Below are 20,790 nucleotides of genomic sequence, written 5' to 3' on the forward strand. Positions count from 1 at the left end.
CTGCCTTCATAATAAATTAATATTTAGTTAATAGAATCTCAATAGCATATTGAATGGTATGAAAAAATGTGAAATTATTTAAAAAAATTAATTGTAATTGTTTTTTAAAAATGTATTTTTTTTTGTAACATATTTATATATTTTTTTATACTTATATTTAAATATTTTTTTAATAAAATGAAAATAATTGTAAAATATGTAATAACATTCTTTATGTTTTTAAGTTTACTAAGAATTTAGCAAACATTTTGTTTAACAAAGAATTTATAGAAACAGTTGTTGAAATTTCCAATTCAAACTCTTTGAAATCGTATAATGACATTTAATTTTGATGTTCAAAGCTTAATCCCTTAACAACTTATTTGAAAAGGTATTATTTTTAACGTAAAATTTACCAAAATGAAAAAAATTATTAATTTTTCATTAAAAACTTATATAAAAAATGTTTATTTAAAGTAGTTTTTTGACAATTAATCAAAACTTTATATTGCAAATATTATTTTATATGTGTTGAGGTATCAAGGGATAATGTGTTTGATAAGCATATAAAACATTCCATGGTGCCTCCAAGTATCTGGGTATGTGATGTGAATATGCAGCTGATCCACCACAGGAAGGTTTCTTATTAGCCCCACATGGTGCAGTAGTTACTACCGGTTGACAACCGAACAAGTAATTTTTAGGACAAGGTGGAGAGGGTATAGAAGCACCACCACCTCCGCCACTATAGGCACCAGCTGAGACGGCAACTTCAAAACAAATAAATGCCAATAATACAAAAACTATTAAAGATTTCATTATATTTCCGTAATTCCGTATGCTAGACAGACACCAACGTTTACAAAAAAACTACTCAAACTTCAGGTTAAGCAGCATATTTTATATATTTGTGAATAAAGACATTAAAAAGAAATTATGATCAGCAATTAAAATCTTTTTTTTATAATTTCCCTGACCTTGCAGAAAAACGCATTTTAATTCAAGTGATTTGCGTTAACGTTGCAATGCGTTGTAATAAATATTTCAGGTGTAGGAAGGCGTTTTAAGTAAAAAATAATAATTTTTGAGGCTTTTGCTGAATTTTTGTTTTTTTTTAGATTTGTTTGTGTATAAAGTGGGTCATTTATTGATCTTTAAACGAAAAATGCATAAGAGTAACAGTTTTTAAATTTGTTATTTGAGTTTCTAAAATACCCAGAGTTAATCTGCTATAAATAAAATATGTGATAGTGTGTTGAATAGAATAGTCCCTAGCAAAGTTTGTTCTAGTTCAGAGAATATGAGTGATCGCATTGTTTACTTAATTGGAGCGTTATTTAAGGACTTACAGTCAATTCGATTTTTAGTGGAAAATATGAGCGATCACAGATTTTCATTGTTTTCTTAATTAAAGCTATATTTAAGGAATTACAGCCATTTTAAGATTTTTCATCAGAAAATTGATTTTTAGTGGAAAATATGAGTGATCACAGATTTTCATTGTTTTCCCAATTGGAGCGTTATTTAAGGATTTACAGCCAATTTAAGATTTTTCATCAAAAAATCTATTTTTAGTGGGAAATATGAGGGATCACAGATTTTCATTGTTTTCTCAATTGGAGCGTTATTTAAGGATTTACAGCCAATTTAAGATTTTTCATCAAAAATCGATTTTAAGTAGGAAATATGAGTGATCACAGATTTTCATTGTTTTCACAATTGGAGCGTTATTTAGGGATTTACAGCCAATTTAAGATTTTTCATCAGATAATCGATTTTTAGAAGGAAATATGAGTGATCACAGATTTTCATTGTTTTCTCAATTGGAGCTATATTTAAGGAATTACAGCCATTTTAAGATTTTTCATCAGAAAATTGATTGTTAGTGGAAAATATGAGTGATCACAGATTTTCATTGTTTTCACAATTGGAGCGTTATTTAGGGATTTACAGCCAATTTAAGATTTTTCATCAAAAAATCGATTTTTAGTGGGAAATATGAGTGATCACAGATTTTCATTGTTTTCTCAATTGGAGTGCTATTTAAGGATTTACTGCCAATTTAAGATTTTTCATAAAAAAATCGATTTTTAGTGGAAAATATGTGTGATCACAGATTTTCAATGTTTTCTTAATTGGAGCGTTATTTAAGGATTTACAGCCAATTTAAGATTTTTTCTTCAAAAAATCGATTTTTAGTAGGAAATATGAGTGATCACAGATTTTCATTGTTTTCTTAATTAAAGCTATATTTAAGGAATTACAGCCAATTTAAGATTTTTCATCAGAAAATCGATTTTTAGTGGAAAATATGAGCGATCACAGATTTTCATTGTTTTCTTAATTAAAGCTATATTTAAGGAATTACAGCCAATTTAAGATTTTTCATCAGAAAATCGATTTTTAGTGGAAAATATGAGTGATCACAGATTTTCATTGTTTTCTCAATTGGAGCGTTATTTAAGGATTTACAGTTGGTTTAAGATTTTTCATCAGAAAATCGATTTTTAGTGGAAAATATGAGTGATCACAGATTTTCATTGTTTTCTCAATTAAAGCTATATTTAAGGAATTACAGCCATTTTAAGATTTTTCATCAAAAATCGATTTTAAGTAGGAAATATGAGTGATCACAGATTTTCATTATTTTCTCAATTGGAGCGTTATTTAAGGATTTACAGCCAATTTAAGATTTTTCATCATAAAATCGATTTTTAGTGGGAAATATGAGTGATCACAGATTTTCATTGTTTTCACAATTGGAGCGTTATTTAAGGATTTACAGCCAATTTAAGATTTTTCATCAGATAATCGATTTTTAGAAGGAAATATGAGTGATCACAGATTTTCATTGTTTTCTCAACTGAAGCGTTATTTAAGGATTTACAGCCAATTTAAGATTTTTCATCAAAAAATCGATTTTTAGTAGGAAATATGAGTGATCACAGATTTTCATTGTTTTCTCAATTGGAGCGTTATTTAAGGATTTACAGCCAGTTTAAGATTTTTAATCAAAAAGTAGATTTTTAGTGGGAAATATGAGTGATCACAGATTTTCAATGTTTTCTCAATTGGAGCGTTATTTAAGGATTTAAAGCCAATTTAAGATTTTTCATAAAAAATATGGGAAATATGAGTGATCACAGATTTTCAATGTTTTCTCAATTGGAGCGTTATTTAAGGATTTACAGCCAATTTAAGATTTTTCATTAGAAAATTCATTTTTAGTGGAAAATATGAGTGATCACAGATTTTCAACGTTTTCTCAATTGGAGTGTTATTTAAGGATTTACAGCCAATTTAAGATTTTTTTTCAAAAAATCGATTTTTAGTGGGAAATATGAGTGATCACAGATTTTCATTGTTTTCTCAATTGGAGTGTTATTTAAGGAATTACAGCCAATTTAAGATTTTTATAAGAAAAATCGATTTTTAGTGGAAAATAAGAGTTATCACAGATTTTCATTATTTTCTCAATTGGAGCGTTATTTAAGGATTTAGAGCCGATTCAAGATTTTTTATCAAAAAATCGATTTTTAGTAGGAAATATGAGTGATCACAGATTTTCATTGTTTTCTCAATTGGAGCGTTATTTAAGGAGTTACAGCCAATTTAAGATTTTTCATCAAAAAGTAGATTTTTAGTGGAAAATATGAGTGATCACAGATTTTCATTGTTTTCACAATTGGAGCGTTATTTAGGGATTTACAGCCAATTTAAGATTTTTCATCAGATAATCGATTTTTAGAAGGAAATATGAGTGATCACAGATTTTCATTGTTTTCTCAATTGGAGCGTTATTTAAGGATTTACAGCCAATTTAAGATTTTTCATCAAAAAAATCGATTTTTAGTGGAAAATATGAGTGATCACAGATTTTCATTGTTTTCTCAATTAAAGCTATATTTAAGGAATTACAGCCAATTTAAGATTTTTCATCAGAAAATTGATTTTTAGTGGAAAATATGAGTGATCACAGATTTTCATTGTTTTCTCGATTTGAGTGTTATTTAAGGAATTACAGCCAATTTAAGATTTATATAAGAAAAATCGATTTTTAGTGGAAAATAAATAATAATTTCTCAATTGGAGCGTTATTTAAGGATTTACAGCCAATTTAAGATTTTTCATCACAAAATCGATTTTTAGTGGGAAATATGAGTGATCACAGATTTTCAATGTTTTCTCAATCGAAGCATTTTTTAAGGATTTGCAGCCAATTTAAGATTTTTCATCAAAAAATCGATTTTTAGTGGGAAATATGAGTGATCACAGAATTTCATTGTTTTCTCAATTGGAGCGTTATTTAAGGATTTACAGCCAATTTAAGATTTTTCATCAAAAAGTAGATTTTTAGTGGAAAATATGAGTGATCACAGATTTTCATTGTTTTCTCAATTGGAGCGTTATTTAAGGATTTACAGCCAATTTAAGATTTTCCAACAAAAAGTAGATTTTTAGTGGAAAATATGAGTGATCACAGATTTTCATTGTTTTCTCAATTGGAAAATATGAGTGATCACAGATATTCATTGTTTTCTCAATTGGAGCGCTATTTAAGGATTTACAGCCAATTTAAGATTTGTCATCAAAAAATCGATTTTTAGTGGAAAATATGAGTGATCACAGATTTTCATTGTTTTTTATTTAAGGATTTACAGCCGATTAAAGATTTGTCATCAAAAAATCGATTTTTAGTGGAAAATGTGAGTGATCACAGATATCCATTGTTTTCTTAATTGGAGCGTTATTTGAGGATTTACAGCCGATTTAAGATTTGTCATCAAAAAATCAATTTTTAGTGGGAAATATGAGTGATCACAGATTTTCATTGTTTTTTCAATTGGAGCGTTATTTAAGGATTTACAGCTGATTAAAGATTTGTCATAAAAAAATCGATTTTTAGTGGAAAATATGAGTGATCACAGATTTTCATTTTTTTCTCAATTGGGGCGTTATTTAAGGACTTACGGCCAAAGCCGCTTTAAGTTTTTATATAAAAAAACTATTTTAAGTGGGAAATACGAGTGTGGCCCTATTTAGGAAGATAAATTTAAATTTTAAAATTAATTTTTGTTGTGATCACATATGGTTTTGCGTAAAATTATGATCAACCTTGTTTTCTGGATTTAATTAATTATAACAATTAAAGTTGAAATATCAATTGCATACTTTTAAGCATAAATATAATTAATAGTATAATACTTTTATTTGAAGGTATTTTAGGGAAGAATTATTTGCAATTACACTGAAGCCTTGATTTACGCTGATGATGTTTATAAAGTGGATTTAATATTAAAGATTTTCCGTTATTATGCCTACACCACTATAGTGTGGTGAGTATTATGCGTTTGTGCACCTGAAAATATTGATAAAGTATGCCAATCGGCTCAGAATCACTTTGTGAGTCGAGTAAGCTATGTCCCTGTTAACATGTGTGTGTCCTTTGTTAACCTTGTGTGCACTCCACAGGTCGCAATTTTGAAGTTAGTGTGATGAAATTTGGCATATTCCTTCTATTGAAAATGGTTGAAAGCGGTCATTATTTCGCCTAGCCGATTGGCTCATTTGTTCTATTAGTCAACAAAAACCAGCAGAACGTAGTCTTATAGAAGTTTAATGTTTAATAAATGAATTAAACGTCTGCGGTTTTATTAAGAATTATCTAAGTATATGTTCTTTTTTTAATCATTCAAAATAATAATACTTATTATGTTTTAATTTCTTTTAGAGAAATTGTGCATTACAAACATCACATAATTAATACTCACTAAATGCTGTGGGGTATAATATCTACATAAAGAATAATGTGTCGCAGACAGTATCATTCAATTGAAATATTCCAGTCATTATTCAAGTCTGAAAAATCTTCTCTGATTAACAGCTGATTATATATGTATATTGTGGTTATATCGTTCTTCATATTTTTGTATCAGTCTTTTAAAATTAATCAACAGAAAAACATTTCTTAATTGAAATGTATCTGCTAATAATCCTGACAATCGTTTTATGTGAAATTTTCATACGATTTTCACTTATAAAAGCACTTAGCAATGATAAAGCAGAAAGTTGTCCCTATCAAAATACGATAAATTTAACAAATCATCAACATTTTGAAAACGGTTCATATCTATATGAAGATATTTTAATACCAATCGAAAAACAAAAATTATATAATTATTATATGAAATATTCAAAAATTAAGAAATCAGTTCGTCCCCATCGGAGAGGTTGTGTTTGTGAGAAAAAACCCTGTATAAATATGTGTTGTGAAAGGAATGAATATTTATGGATTAACAAAAATATTATAAAGTGTTTAAAACTGAATCCTTTAAATGATAAAATGTCTTTGGTGGTGAAGATAAATGATCAAAATGATAATTTCAAAACTGAGCTACAAGTTTACAAAGAATTCACCACTCAAGTAGGTTTACCCTGTCAGCAGCCGAAAGCATTAAATATAACTATGTACAAGGATATATGGTATCAGGTAAGTGGAGTTAGTTAATGTATAGTTTATTAATCGTTGTAATTATGTTATTTTACTAGGATCGTAGACTACATATTCAAATGGATAATTTGACATATACTACAAAGGACTATTGTTATTCACCACTACTAAATGTCAGTTCTAAACAATATATATTAACACCATACATATGTTCGAATAGATATGAAGGATCAGTGCTAATATTAGTAAATTCTTATGGTAAGAAAAATTGGGTTTTAAAATGTGACACTACGATATATCGGGCATACAAAATTTTGTACTTTTGCTTAATAGTCCATAGACAAGTTAATAGATAAGTCAGAAAACTGATGAATAGTTAATAGACTGATGCATAGATTAGTTATTAGATCAGTATAAGACTTCTACAGGGTACATTTAATCAGGTGTATACATTCGAGAGAAATCTGAAAAATAGTCAACGCACTGGTGCATAGGTTAGGTATCAGGTTATTAGTCTGCTACAAGGTACATTTAATCAGGTGTATACATTCGAGAGAAATCTGCTAAGAGTCAAATTGTATTTAAAATGGAGTTTGAAAGCAAACAGATTCAAGTTTTCATACAAAACTTTTTAGCTGTTTGCTCTCATATACCTGTATATATGTGTCGTTAACTATTTCACATAGTAGTTCAATGATATTCAATAAAATTATCTTAAAACTGGTCAATAGTCCAGTTATTCGACTATGTGATAGACAATAAACTACTCCTTAAGCTAATCAATAGACTAGTCCAAAAATTTTCTATAAACTAGCCTAAAGATTAGACTATTAAGTAATACTTATGCTTCTTCATAGATCAGTCAACAGACTAATTCATTGACTAGTCGTTAGAATAAACAATTACATAAACAAGTCAAGTGAGAAATTTATATGCTACTCCGTACTGTTGTTCATACTGCCTAAACTACTGCCAAAATGTATCTAGTCAATACACTTATATATCCAGGATAGTTAAAGAACTACTTCTTAGTCTAGTATTTAGACTAATTCATCATCAGGCTTTTCCATTTTCTGTGGACTAGTCAATTGTCGAGACCATTAAGTTGTATATTGGTTAATCAACGGAGTAATTTAGAAAATACTCAATAAAATTAATCAATAAACTTATTTGTAGACAAGTCAATAGACTTATTCATATCCTAATCCATAGCCTGGCCCAGCGAATATTTCATAAACTTCCCCATAGACTTTCCAACAGACTAATTCATAGATTAGTCCATAGAATAGTTATTAGAACAGACCATAAATAACTCATTGACATAAAACGAATTACAGAGTAGTCAATCGGTTCATTCATAAAATAGTCAATAATCTTGTTCACAGACTAGTCAATACTCTTGAAAGTAGTCAAACAACTGGTCCATAAACTTGTTAAATGTTTTTTTCATGAAGTAGTCTATTATTATATAATAGTACCAGATTATAGTACTAGACTTACGTAATTCATAGAATAGTCAGTAGACTAGTCCAAAGACTAACTCATTGACTAGTCAATAAATACCAACATAAACTAGTCAATAGGCTAGTCCATAAAAAAGACTAACTCATAGACTAGTGAATAGGGGAGTCAATTGAGAAGTCCATTTACTCTTCAATACTGTTGATAATAGACTCGTAAATAGACTAATCCATAGAATATCCAATAAAATAAACCACAGACTACTCAATATATAGGAGAGGCAATAACCTACCCTTAATTGTAGTCAAACTACTGGTCCATGAACTTATCAAAAGTTTTTCCATGAAGTAGTCTATTGACTAGATAATAGTACTAGACTTGCCTGATTCATAAAATAGTCAGTAGTCCATAGACTTGTTAACAGAATAACTCATAGACTAGTCAATAGGAGAGTCAATTAAGAAGTCCATTTACTCTTCCATTATTAACTAATCCACAGACTATTCAATAGGCTAATCCATAGGACAGGCAATAAATTACTCTCTAAAGTAGTCAAAAACTACTGGTCCATAAAAGCTTTTCCATGAAGTATTCTATTGATTAGATAATAGTATATAGGTAAGTCGCCAAATTAGTCAATAGACTAATTAGTATATGAGTCTATAGATTAGTGCATGGACTAAATAAAAGACTAATTAATAGACACAACCATCGGTTAGTCAATAAACTAGGAACTATATTCATAGGATTGTTAATTTACGAGTCCATAGACTACATAGTTAACATACTTGATAAAAGACTAGTGCGAAGACTACTCCATAGATTAGACAGTTGATACGTTCATTGACAAGCCCACAGACTGGTGAATAAACTATTTTATAGTAAACAAGTAAAAGTTTTTTATACGACTATACCGAATCTTTTGAACCTACCACCAAACCGTATGTAGTAAATGGAATGCTCTCCTATTAACATTAGGGTTATATGATTACGCCAGTAAATCATATGAAAGCCCATTTCAGGATGGGCTTAATATGGGGGTAAAGTCAATTATGAACCGATTCTTATAAAATTCGGCAGACAAATTAGTGCTCATAAGAAACTTAATAGTGTCGAATTTAAGTTCTATATTAGCTCTTTTTTTGCAGCCAGTATGGATCGATTCTTTTAAAATTTGGTAGATAGTTCTTTGCTTGTAAGAAATTTACTTATATCGAATTTCACCTCGAAATAAATAATATTGAAAATATATTTTTGAACTTCAGAGTCCTAGAGTCACATTTTTTTCACTAAACTTATCGAAATGAAACAATGATTAATATAGTAAATTTTCTATTTTAGCCATGATAGCATCAGCATTATTTTTAATACTCACCATAGTGGTGTATTTAGTGCTCAAAGAATTAAGGGAAACTTTAAGTGGTAAACTAATGATTTCATATCTTATCTCACTGACCATGGGCTATGTCATTATAGGTTTTATAAATATTTCCGGTATACGTTTTGATCTTATATTATGCAGCCTTTTAGGTAAAGTTTTGATTTGATTTTTACAAAATTTAACCATTATATATGTGACATTTAAGGTTTTACTTGTTATTTTTTCGTAATGGGTGCCTTTTTATGGTTAAACGTTTTATGTTACAATATTTGGAAGAACATAAATGAAACTAATAACATAGAGTTGAATTCTGAAGAAGATTCAAGACAATACATATATTATTCCCTTTATGTTTGGCTGATTGCGGGACTGGCAACAGTGGCCAGTGTTTTCGTAGAACAGTTAAATAATTTGGATGATCTTTATAAGCCGGGCATTGATAAGGAAAGGTGTTGGTTGAATAGTAAGTATTAGTTATATAATTAACATTTAAAATTTCCTAATTCTTTCCGTAGCCGAGAGATGGTCTGCTGCTATTTACTTTTATGGACCGACTTTTGTCATTTTACTACTTAATTTGGTCACATTTTTAAGTGTTGCGATAAAAATCTGTAAAGTGCGTTATGATGCGTCAAAACTTTCATATAAAGAAAAATTATTTCGGGAAAAGTGAGTAGTATAAAGCAAATTTATTTAAATTAAAAAATATATATAAAGAAAAACCTTTCTCCTACAGTGTAATTGTCATTTATCGTTTATATCTATTAATGGGTATTTCTTGGATTTTCGATGTTTTATCTTATTGCTTCACATCCAACAGAATGGATAATAATTATCAATTTTATTTTGCTTTTACTGATTTTATCAATGCCATTCAAGGTTGTTTAATATTTGTGTTATTTGTTCTAAAAAGAAATGTTTTGAATCTCTTAAGAATCAAGTAAGTCCTTGATAATTTAATATAAGAAATGAGTATAAATTTTGATTTGCTATGTGTTTTTTAGATGTCTTTCCACATCCTCCCCTACAAATTGCTTGGCATTACAAAATTTGCATAACATTCAAGCAAATGTTGCGTTTACAGAATTCTAAAATAATGAATAGTATTTATAAAATTGTAAATTATATAGAAATTCAAATTTAATTTTAAATAAAACTTAATTTTAAATATAACTTAAAAATGTTGATTTCTTTTTTGTTTTACAACTAGCTATACATAGTATGCCTTGCTACCCTAAAAGTAATATCATTAAAAATATTTTTTTAATATGGGCGTGACTCCTCGCCTAATGGTAATTTCAAAATAAAAGAACACAAAAAACAAACACACATTCATTTTTATATACATACACCGATATAAATTTACATAATATATTGACGGTATTATGAAGTGAAGCGTATTGCTTCACTTCATAATACCGTCGATCAATGCGTTCTGCATTGATCGACATAAGTAGTAGGCGAACGCGTCTGAAAAGTCTGAACTGTGTGGCAAAACTTCACAACCACTTTCTTTTAAATAGATTTTAACAAATACAGCAAGATATCAGCGTTAATCTTACACATATTTTTACAATATAAATTATTTAATATTTTGACCCTTGATATATATGAACCTCTTCCATCTCGATTCCTAGTCAAGAAAACTTCTCATCATACCCCAATGTTAAGTGAAGCGTATTTCAAAGAGAACATCTTCATCGATCGAAACAACTAGTATTTTAACGAATCCAAGTGTGGGCTCTGGGGCAAAACTTCCCAACCACTTCTACTAAATAGTTTTTAACAAATATTGCAAGATATCAGCGCTATTATATTAGGCTTTCACATTAGGGCCATTTTTAAACATTTTACAATATACATAAATTTACTTTATATTTTGACCCTTAATAGTTATGAACCTCTTCCATTTGGATTCCAAGTCTACAGAACTTCTCATTATTTGAGCCCAAGATAGAATGAAAACTATTTCGAATACGCCATTTTTAAGTGAGGCGTATTTCGAAGAGAGCATCTGCATCGATCGAAACAACAAGTATTTGTACGGGTCAAAGTGTGGATTCTGGGGCAAAACTTTTCAACCGCTACTTCTAAATAGTTTTTAACAAATATCATATTAAGCTTTTACATTAGGGCCATTTTTTTACATTTTACAATATAAATTTACATTATATTTCTGTTAGTTATGAACCTCTTCCATTTGCATTCTGAGTGCAGAAAACTTCTTCTCATTTGAGTCCAAGTTCGAATCAAAATAATATCGTATACCCTATTTGTAAGTGAAGCGTCTTCATCGATCGAATTAATAAGAATTTGAACTGGTCAAATTATGGACTGTAGGTCAAAACTTCCGAACCACTTCTTTATTAATATGTAGTTTTAAACAGATATTGCAAGATGTTGGCGTGTTATCGTAATGGATCGATAAATTTTTTATTAAAATTAAGGATTCACTGGAAAATGTATTTCCTTTAAAACATTCAAGCAATATAAGTACTTTTGTATAGGCAGGCATAGCCTTTAAAGGTCTCAATTCGTATAGTGGTACCCAATTTTTAGATGAATACTGCAAACATTTTCAAATTGGCTTTTAATGATTTTCGTAAATTACAAATGTCATGATAAATAACTATAGAACTAAATAAGTAAGAAATTTTAGTCGGGTGAGACATACCATATAATACCCTACACATTTTACAAAAGTAATATGTAATCTAGTCAGAATAAAGCATTTAGTTTGAACTGTACCTTGCCTCAGATATACATACCTAAGCCGTTTATTGTTGAATAAAATTGTGGATATTTAAGTGAAATTTTGATGGGAGCTAGGGTCATATGAAGCTCTATAATTATAGAATTTGTAAGGGTCATCAAGTCTAGTATAGAACTTGGTTTTGCAACTTTTTGTCGTGATATAGCATAATTATTGGACCGATGTTAACCATTTTCAACAGACTTCATCTACGGTACCATAGAAGATCAAGTGGCAAATTTCATTGCATTATCTTTAAAATTAAGACCTGTAGTTTGATTTCAAGGTTAACAAGTCCTATTCGGGTGTTAAGTGGTATGGGGGCTAGGTGAAATAATGGACCGATCTAAAACATTTTCATGTACCAAACTTTATTTAATTGTCTTTAAAATTGGGACCTGTAGTTTGATTACAAGGTTACAGACGAACGGACAACTCAGAAAATGATTCTGAGTTGATTGGTATAATTTAAGGTGGATATAGGACCAATATTATTGTGCGTTACAAACGTCAGCACAAACCCAATATACCCTCCCCACTAAAGTGGTATAGGGTATAAAAATTTGAATAGTTTAAATAATGGACCCAAACAAACGCGATTTTTTTCCAATACTCATTTACTAAAGTACGTATTTTGTGGTTTTAAATAAAATAAAAAAATATATGTATGTATATGTACATACATATATATTTTCAATTCAACTATTTATCAGATATTAAAGTGGTTTCAATTGTTTTAAAACGAGAACTTACCATAAAATTCTCTTAAATTTTATCCAAATGCAAAATATATGTTAGAATTGAAAATCCGAAAATTTAATGGATTTACATATTTAAAAAGAATTAAGTCCCACATTTCATGACATTTTCGTACTAAGTATTAGACCATAAATCTACGTAAGGTAAAATTTGAAGAAATATACATACATACAAACATGATAATTTATGAAAAACTACTTACATGCGAAAGCAAATTCGTTCACATTAATGAAATATAAGGAGTGAGATCGAAAAATTCTTAACATACATATATGTTTATAAAAAAGAAACCATTAAACTTACAGCTTTACTTTTTTTTATTTGATTCAAATTATTATTACAATTTACAAAAAAAAAATATTTTTATAGTTTTAATCACTAGTGATGAAATTTTGAACCCTTTTCGGAAACCCTTCCATTAACGTTTTTATAGTGCTTTCTGTCACTTTGCTCGAACATGTAGTCCATCTCCGTTTAAAATCTACCACACTTTTGGACACCTTTTTTGTACTCTTCAATTCTCTTTTAACAAGAGCCCAATATCTCTCCACTGGCCTTAGCTCCGGGCAGTTTGAAGGATTTGCCTCTCTTGGTACAAATACCACATTATTGTTCTTGTACCACTCAAGGGCTTGTTTACCATAGTGACAGGATGCCAAGTCAGGCCAAAAATAAGTGGACACATTATGAAGTCTTATGAATGGAAGCAGCCTTTTTTGTAAACATTCCTTGATGTAAATTTCGGTATTTATAGAGCCCGTTGTAACAAATGATTGGCTTATTTGCCGCAACTGCATATTGCTTGCCATACCAAGAACTTTCTGGGAAATTTTGTCTGCTTTTGGGTCCTAATTTTTTCTTCAACATTCCCTCGAGCATCAGCAACATAAAACTTTTGACCTGGAAGTTGCGAAAAATCTGCCAGAACATACGTTTCGTCATCCATTATGCAGCAAGAATATTTTTTTATAAAACATGACTTCAATTTCCGTGCTCTGTTTTTGGCCTCTAAATTTTTAGCAGCGTTCCTGTCAGGAACTTTTTGAGCTTTGTATGTTTTTAAACCTGCATTAGCTTTAACTTTTCGTACCAAATAGTCCGAGCACTGAGCTAACCGAGCTGCTTTCCTACTTGATGTGTTGGGAGCTCTTTTGAAAATGCGTTCTATTTTTTTGGCTTTAGAAACATCATGTGGACCATTCCTTCTACCTGAACCAGGTTTTCTATCAACTGACAAGTTCTCCCGGTACTCTTTAATAACATTGGAAACAGTTTGACGGCAGACCTTTGTATGCTTGGCCAACTTTTTGTAAGACCAAGTTGTGTTTAGTTGAAAATATTTAATAATTTCAGTACGCACTTTTTTCTGGTCACTCATTTTAATCAGATTAACAAAAAAATTAATATAATTGACATTACACATAATAACTGACATTTTTTTCAAAGGTAACTTGATCAAAAAAAAAATCAAATAATACTTTGGTTGAAAAATGTAATGAAAAACGTGTGTTAAGAATTTTTCGATCTCACTCCTTAGTATGTGTGATCTGAAAAGTATAGCTACAACAAAACTTTAATTTCGATTTCTTTTAAACATTATGTATGTACATGTATATATGTATTTAGAATCATGGTGTTGACTCAAGTCAAGTTCTACTTGACATTTACTATAACATTGATTATGCTATTTTCAACAAATATTTGTTTAATGTGAACCCACCGCCGCCAGTATGTTTCTATAAGAGCACACACGTTACGTCTGCGGTAATTGTGGTATTTTATTGTTCCTCAGGGATTTTTTATAATTGTTACTTTTAATTTATAAACAAATAAAAAAAGAACCTTATGCTGCAAATGAAATTCTGAAATCAGTCTTTAAAAATCATTTGAGAAAACAATAACGTTACGATAACATTAATTTAATCCAAATACGATATGTTTTAGAAAAGCGAAATGTATTTTAAACTACTCTTAACACTTTTATTAGGGCAACTTTTTATTAAAGTTCCATTAGCATTGGCTATCAAGGAGTACAGTCACACTGGTCCATGTCCCTATAAAAATACCGTAAATCTAAAACATTATCATCGTTTCGAAAATGGCACTTATCGCTATAGAGATCTTATGATACCACCCGAAAAACAATATTATTATGATTATCATTTAAATTTTCAAAAAACTAAAAAATCGGTACAGCGTCACGTCAGAGGTTGCGTTTGTGATAAACGTCCATGTGTGAAATTGTGTTGTGAAGATTGGGAGTATTTCGATTTCAGTCAAAATATGGGAAAATGTAAAAAATTATCTCAAGACATGAAAGTGTCTTGGGATGTGGCTATACAATGTGAAAGTGCAAAAATTGAAAAAGTAAACATTTTTAAACATTTTACTCCTCAAGTTGATTTGCCTTGTCGAGAACCGGAGGAATTGGATTCTATGCTGGATAAATGGATGTTATTTGAGGTGAGTTAAAGTAAATCAAAACAAGTAAGAAGTTATAGTCGGGCGAGGCCAACCATGTGATTAAGTTTTCATAAAAAAACATTTAAGTTGAATTGTACCTTGCCTCAGATATACTAAAGCCATTTTCTGTTTAATAAAACTGTGGATATTTAAATAAAATTTTGATGGGGGCTTTTTAAAGGGGCTAGGGTCAAATGAGGCCCTATAATTATAAAGTTCATCAGGGTTATCAAGACGATTATAGAACTCGATTTTGCAGCTTTTTGTCGAGATACGAGTATATTAAACATAATTATGAACTTAAAAGCTCTATTTGGCGGGTTCAACTCTACGGGGCCTAGGTGCTAATAATGGACCGATGTTAACAATTTTGAACAATTTTCGTCTAAAGTACCATAAAAGATCATGTGCCAAATTTCATTAAATTATCTCTAAAATTACGACCTGTAGTTTGATTACAAGGTTTACAAGCTCTATTCGGGGGTTCAGTTGTATGGATGCTAGGTGAAATAATTGACCGATGTTAATTATTTTCAATAGGCTTCGTCTACGGTTTAATAGAAGATCATGTGCCAAATTTCATTGAATTATCTCTAAAATTCCGACCTATAGTTTGATTACCATGTTTACAAGTCTTACTTGGGGGGTACAGTTGTATGGGGGCTAGGTGAAATAATGGACCGATCTTAACCATTTTCAATAGGGTTCGTCCCTGGGACAATAGGAAGATTATGTACCAAATTTTATTAAATTATCTTAAAAATTGCGGCCTGTAGTTTGATTACAAGGTTTACATGGACGGACGGACATAGCATCCCATTTAAGTACTGTCCAATTCACAATCGGTGTTGTACGATTGTATCGTAGTATATTGTAATTTTTTTAATTATCGATTTATTATTGTTTCAAAAAAATTTTGTTTAATTTTTATGACATACAACGATACGACAACGATTGCGAATTGGACATATATTTTAGAATGGTAAAACAATCGTCTATACTCTAGATGGGCTTAACCTTTTTATTATATTTATTTTAGAATGGAACTCTATTTGTAGCATATGGCAATTCATATTACGATACATTACAATATTGCTATTCACCACTCTTAAATACAACTACTATGGAGTACATTTTAACACCCTATACATGTCCGGTTAAAAATATACCTTCCTGGAAGCAACGAGTTATTTCATATGGTAAGTCAAAAGTTCATTTTCAATTTAGGTGGAATGACGACTACAAATTAAATGACTTCTAAAAATTCTTACTTTAATAACAGTTGTATCAGCTGTATTTATGTAAGTGAGCAGTAAGTTTCACAAAAACAGCTGTTAATTCATATGATATGCCTCCCAACTTTAAGATTTTTTGATTATATATCTTCTTTTTTTTTATAGCCATGGCAATATCGGTATTATTTTTGATACCCACCATAGTGGTGTATATATCATTAAAAGAATTACGAGGTAATTTACGCGGTAAACTATTGATCTGTTATATTCTATCGCTGGCCATTGGTTATATCATTATAGCTCTTATAAATATTTCAGAGTTACAGTTTGATATATACAGTTGCAATATTTTGGGTAGGTTTTATTTTCATATTCAAAATATTTATCAGTTTATCTAATAATAAATTCAAATATTTTATTTAAGGTTATACTTGCTATTTTTTCCTAGTGGCTGCCTTTTTATGGCTAAATGTTTTATGTTTTGACATTTGGAAAAATTTCAAAGAAACTTCATATTTAGAATTGAATTCTAAAAAGAGTGTAAAGGAATTTATTTTCTATTCCCTATATGTGTGGCTGGGTGCTGGTTTCGCAACGGGCGTTTGTATTTTTATACAATTATCAAGAAGTGTGAATGAACTCTATAAGCCGGGCATTGGTAATCAAAAGTGTTGGTTAGATAGTAAGTATGGAACATATAGTTTATACATTCAAAGCATTTACATCATTGGGGTTATGACATTATGTTTTACAGCTCAAAGTTGGTCGGCTGCAATTTACTTCTATGGTCCCACTTTAGTGATTTTACTATTTAATTTAGTTACTTTTCTTCATTTAACTGCCCGGATCTGTAAAATCCGTTCCGATATTGCAAATATGACGCATAGAGAAAAATTCATTGAAGAAAAGTGAGTATCAACATCTAATAAATATGTATTGGATCCATAGAATTAACTTATCTTTCGTTTCTTTTTCCCATAGTGCTATTGTTATTTTTCGTTTATATTTAATAATGGGTATTTCCTGGCTCTTCGATGTGATATCATATTGTCTACCAGATACCGAAAAATGGATGATTGCATTTGCCATCTCGGATTTTCTTAATGCAATACAAGGTATTTTAATTTTTTCACTATTTGTATTAAAGGCAAATGTTTTGGATTTATTGAGAAAAAGGTAAGAGAAGATTTTAACATTTCTTGGATTATGGAAGTTAATAAATAAAATATTTTTTTTTAAGATTTTGTAAGAATCACAAGACCCAGACTCGCAGAAGTATTTCAACATCTACGACAATTTTATCAAAATCACAAAATTCTTGTTCCAGACAAGCAACAGTCAGGCATTAGATATTCAAAGAATGTTTTGTATGTTTCGAAAATGTTTGAATTATATACCAATAAATATGTGTGATTAATTATTGTAAATTTAGAAAAATGTTTATTTTGCACTTCTTAAAAGTCGAATTTTGAAGTTGAGCAAGGTCAGTGTTGAAGGCAATTTCCAAAATCTGCAACGGAAATCGTTAAAAGTTCGATGTGGCCCAAAGTAAACTTTTATAAAAAAAAGAATTTGGAGTTAGAAATTACCAGGAGCAACTAACTAACTAACTGGCTAACTGAGGATGTATACTATATCAAATCCGAAGAAATACACCTAGGCCACAATCGGGCCTGTTGTGTGAGAAAAAAAGGAATTGAATTATTTTTCAGTTTTCAGAAACTCAGTTTCCCGAACGCAATTCCTAAGAATATTCCAATCAGTGTTAGTTAGGAATATTATTTCCGATGATGTTATTTCCAAAAAACTTGGATCTAACTTCTACGAATACCTGGCAGTGGCAAAGACAGTGCTCCATACTTTCACTGCCCTCTCCATATGCTCTACATACGTCTGAATCCGCACGTTCAATTTTGCACAAATGTGCTCGCAATCCTGTGTGTCCACTCAGAATACGTACATACTAACTTCGGACTTGATCATTTTGAGGATATTTTTCGTCTTGCTCTCGTCAGGTTCACCCCATATGATTTTCGTGGTTCTACCCACAGTTTCATTATTCTAAGAGGTCTTATGGGATTCTCTCACTCAGATTTTTAACATAAGCAATAATGCAAGATCTTGATCAACACTGATCTGAAAATATAACAAAGCGAATTGAGTGACCCATTTTAAACTTTATTTTTTATCGGATCAACGGGTTTCAAAATTATGGTTTTATTTCCAAAAAACAATTCTATACCACTGTCCACTAGCAGTCTTGCATTACACGAGCGATATGATTAGTCTTATTATTAACATTATAAATATGTGGTAATTGCGGTCTTTTATTTTCTCTTAAGAACATACATTCCAATTATGCATTTACTTTGTAATCTATAATCTTTAATCGAGTATATTTTATAATATGATATGATATGAACTTTGCTATATGGAGAGCTTTTATCTACTATAGAGGTGTAGTGTACTTAAAATGCTACAACAATTAATAACTAGATACTTTAAGAAAATCATTTGGAACCACCAGCGATACGTTGACCAATCTCTTTATTAAGTTTACCAGCCTTCAGTCGTATTTGGCACAGGACGTTTGCAGTATGGACTTGCTGTAATCTTGGTATTCTCAAAACACAGAGTCATCTTTTAATAATAAGTATATTTGAAACGGCAAACACTTCTTTAAATACAACAGTCATCGTAAAATCCACTTTATTTTTGAGTGTTACCGACTTCAGCCTTAAGGCATAAAACCTTTCGCAATATAGCGGTTTTGTTTGCAAATAAAAATCATATTTTCAATTCTGCAATCAGTCATAAGAAATCATTTAAGAACATTATATCGCTGTAAAAAATACACTTCTAAGTTGTCATTAATTTCTTATTTCATTTCCAATGTATTTTTCAATATATCTGGCGCTCCTAACATGGCACACTTACCTCATAATGCCATCAACATATGCCTCTGATGTTAACAAGAAAATAAAATGTCTCTATAAAGATACTGTAAATTTAACCAATTATCAGCATTACGAAAATGGTTCATATTTATATGAGGGCATTTTAATACCACCCGAAAGACAGCATTTCTATAATTTTGAAATAACAGGATCATTTCCCTTAAAAGTAGCAGTTCCAGTTCATATGAGAGCTTGCGTTTGCGATATGAAGCCCTGTCTGAAATTATGTTGCGAAAAGGATGAGTTTTTATCCGATATGGGTAAATGTGAAAAGATGACGCGGGATATGAGAGTTAGTTGGAAACTACCAATTTTACTAGATAATGGCCAAATAATACATATAAATATATTGGAACATTTTACCCCACAAGTGGGTGTGATTTGCGAGGAACATGTGGCACTTGTTAAAGATACAAATTTATGGAGTTTGCGAGAGGTAAGTATAAGAGAAAAATATTTTTCATTCATATGGTAGGTTGTTTTGATAAAGTCCATTATTCTGATTAAACTTCCAGAATGGCATTATAAATGTATCACAAATGCCACCAATCCCCACTTATGGATATTGCCTAACACCGCATTTAAGCGGTGAAACTTCGAAAACTGTTTTAAGTCCATACGCATGTCGTCTATTACCAACTTGGAGAAAATTGCTAAATCTGTATGGTAAGCAAAATAAAATTTACAACCATTTTAACTAATCATAAAAATTTTATTAACTTTCTTTTATATTAGCCTCTCTAATATCGGTAACACTTTTAACACCCACAATACTGATATACGCACTGATAAAAGAATTAAGGGACACTTTGAGTGGAAAACTATTGATTTGCTATTTGGTGTCGTTGGCAACAATGATTGGACTTGTGGCGTTTATAAAAGTATCATTTATAAATTTCAATCGTACACAGTGCCATATTTTGGGTGAGTGTAATTTAGCCTATTGTAAGCGTACGGTCTAACCCCCCATATTTATAAAGATATTAATAGCTTAATTTAGGTTTATTACGCACATTTTCCATACAAAATTCTTACAATAAACCATCAATAACCGTATTTAACATTAATGAAGGGTAAATCTATGGTATGGTCTGTAGTCTAGACTCAAATAAAGTCTTAAAGTCTATTTCCTAGTCAATAGTTTAGTCTATCCTAGGATAATCAATCATATAGACTAGACTATAGACTAGAATATGTACAGTCGAGTCCATATTCTAGTGTATAGTCTAGTCTATAGTCTAGTCTAGTCTAGTCTATAGTCTAGTCTAGTGTATAGTCTAGTCTATAGTCTAGTCTATAGTCTAGTCTATAGTCTAGTCTATAGTCTAGTCTATAGTCTAGTCTATAGTCTA

The 20,790-nt window shown here is 30.2% G+C and overlaps 4 protein-coding genes across 5 annotated transcripts in view; 3 read left to right on the top strand and 1 right to left on the bottom strand.

Moving 5' to 3' along the window:
- Positions 1-270: 270 nt before the first annotated feature.
- Positions 271-835, bottom strand: LOC111688058 (vitelline membrane protein Vm32E-like). Its single transcript, XM_023450550.2, has one exon. The coding sequence runs from the start codon at positions 796-798 to the stop codon at positions 502-504; it is 297 nt and encodes a 98-aa protein (XP_023306318.2). The 5' UTR covers positions 799-835; the 3' UTR covers positions 271-501.
- A 5,094-nt stretch (positions 836-5,929) lies between these two features.
- On the top strand, positions 5,930-10,428 carry LOC124419960 (G-protein coupled receptor Mth2-like). The gene is made up of 7 exons (XM_046951217.1): positions 5,930-6,469; positions 6,529-6,688; positions 9,233-9,421; positions 9,478-9,735; positions 9,788-9,941; positions 10,009-10,212; positions 10,277-10,428. The coding sequence occupies exons 1-7, from the start codon at positions 5,957-5,959 to the stop codon at positions 10,362-10,364; spliced, it is 1,566 nt and encodes a 521-aa protein (XP_046807173.1). The 5' UTR covers positions 5,930-5,956; the 3' UTR covers positions 10,365-10,428.
- A 4,248-nt stretch (positions 10,429-14,676) lies between these two features.
- Positions 14,677-17,908, top strand: LOC111687753 (G-protein coupled receptor Mth2-like). 2 transcript variants are annotated; one of them, XM_046951216.1, is made up of 8 exons: positions 14,677-15,246; positions 16,286-16,445; positions 16,647-16,715; positions 16,782-16,835; positions 16,906-17,163; positions 17,236-17,389; positions 17,463-17,657; positions 17,722-17,908. In XM_046951216.1, the coding sequence occupies exons 1-8, from the start codon at positions 14,737-14,739 to the stop codon at positions 17,828-17,830; spliced, it is 1,509 nt and encodes a 502-aa protein (XP_046807172.1). In that variant the 5' UTR covers positions 14,677-14,736; the 3' UTR covers positions 17,831-17,908. The 2 variants fall into 2 exon arrangements, with proteins under 2 accessions (XP_046807172.1, XP_046807171.1); XM_046951215.1 differs by having other exon boundaries at positions 16,647-16,835.
- A 1,145-nt stretch (positions 17,909-19,053) lies between these two features.
- LOC124420282 (G-protein coupled receptor Mth2-like) overlaps positions 19,054-20,790 on the top strand; it is a 7,357-nt gene continuing 5,620 nt past the window's right edge. Inside the window, exons 1-3 of the mRNA XM_046952578.1 lie at positions 19,054-19,874; positions 19,954-20,104; positions 20,174-20,362. Coding sequence (XP_046808534.1) covers positions 19,374-19,874; positions 19,954-20,104; positions 20,174-20,362 — 841 coding nt within the window. The 5' untranslated portion in view covers positions 19,054-19,373. The remainder of the gene's footprint in view (positions 19,875-19,953; positions 20,105-20,173; positions 20,363-20,790) is intronic.

Source organism: Lucilia cuprina, chromosome 5 (genome assembly GCF_022045245.1).
Source record: "Lucilia cuprina isolate Lc7/37 chromosome 5, ASM2204524v1, whole genome shotgun sequence".
Lineage (NCBI taxonomy): Eukaryota > Metazoa > Arthropoda > Insecta > Diptera > Calliphoridae > Lucilia > Lucilia cuprina.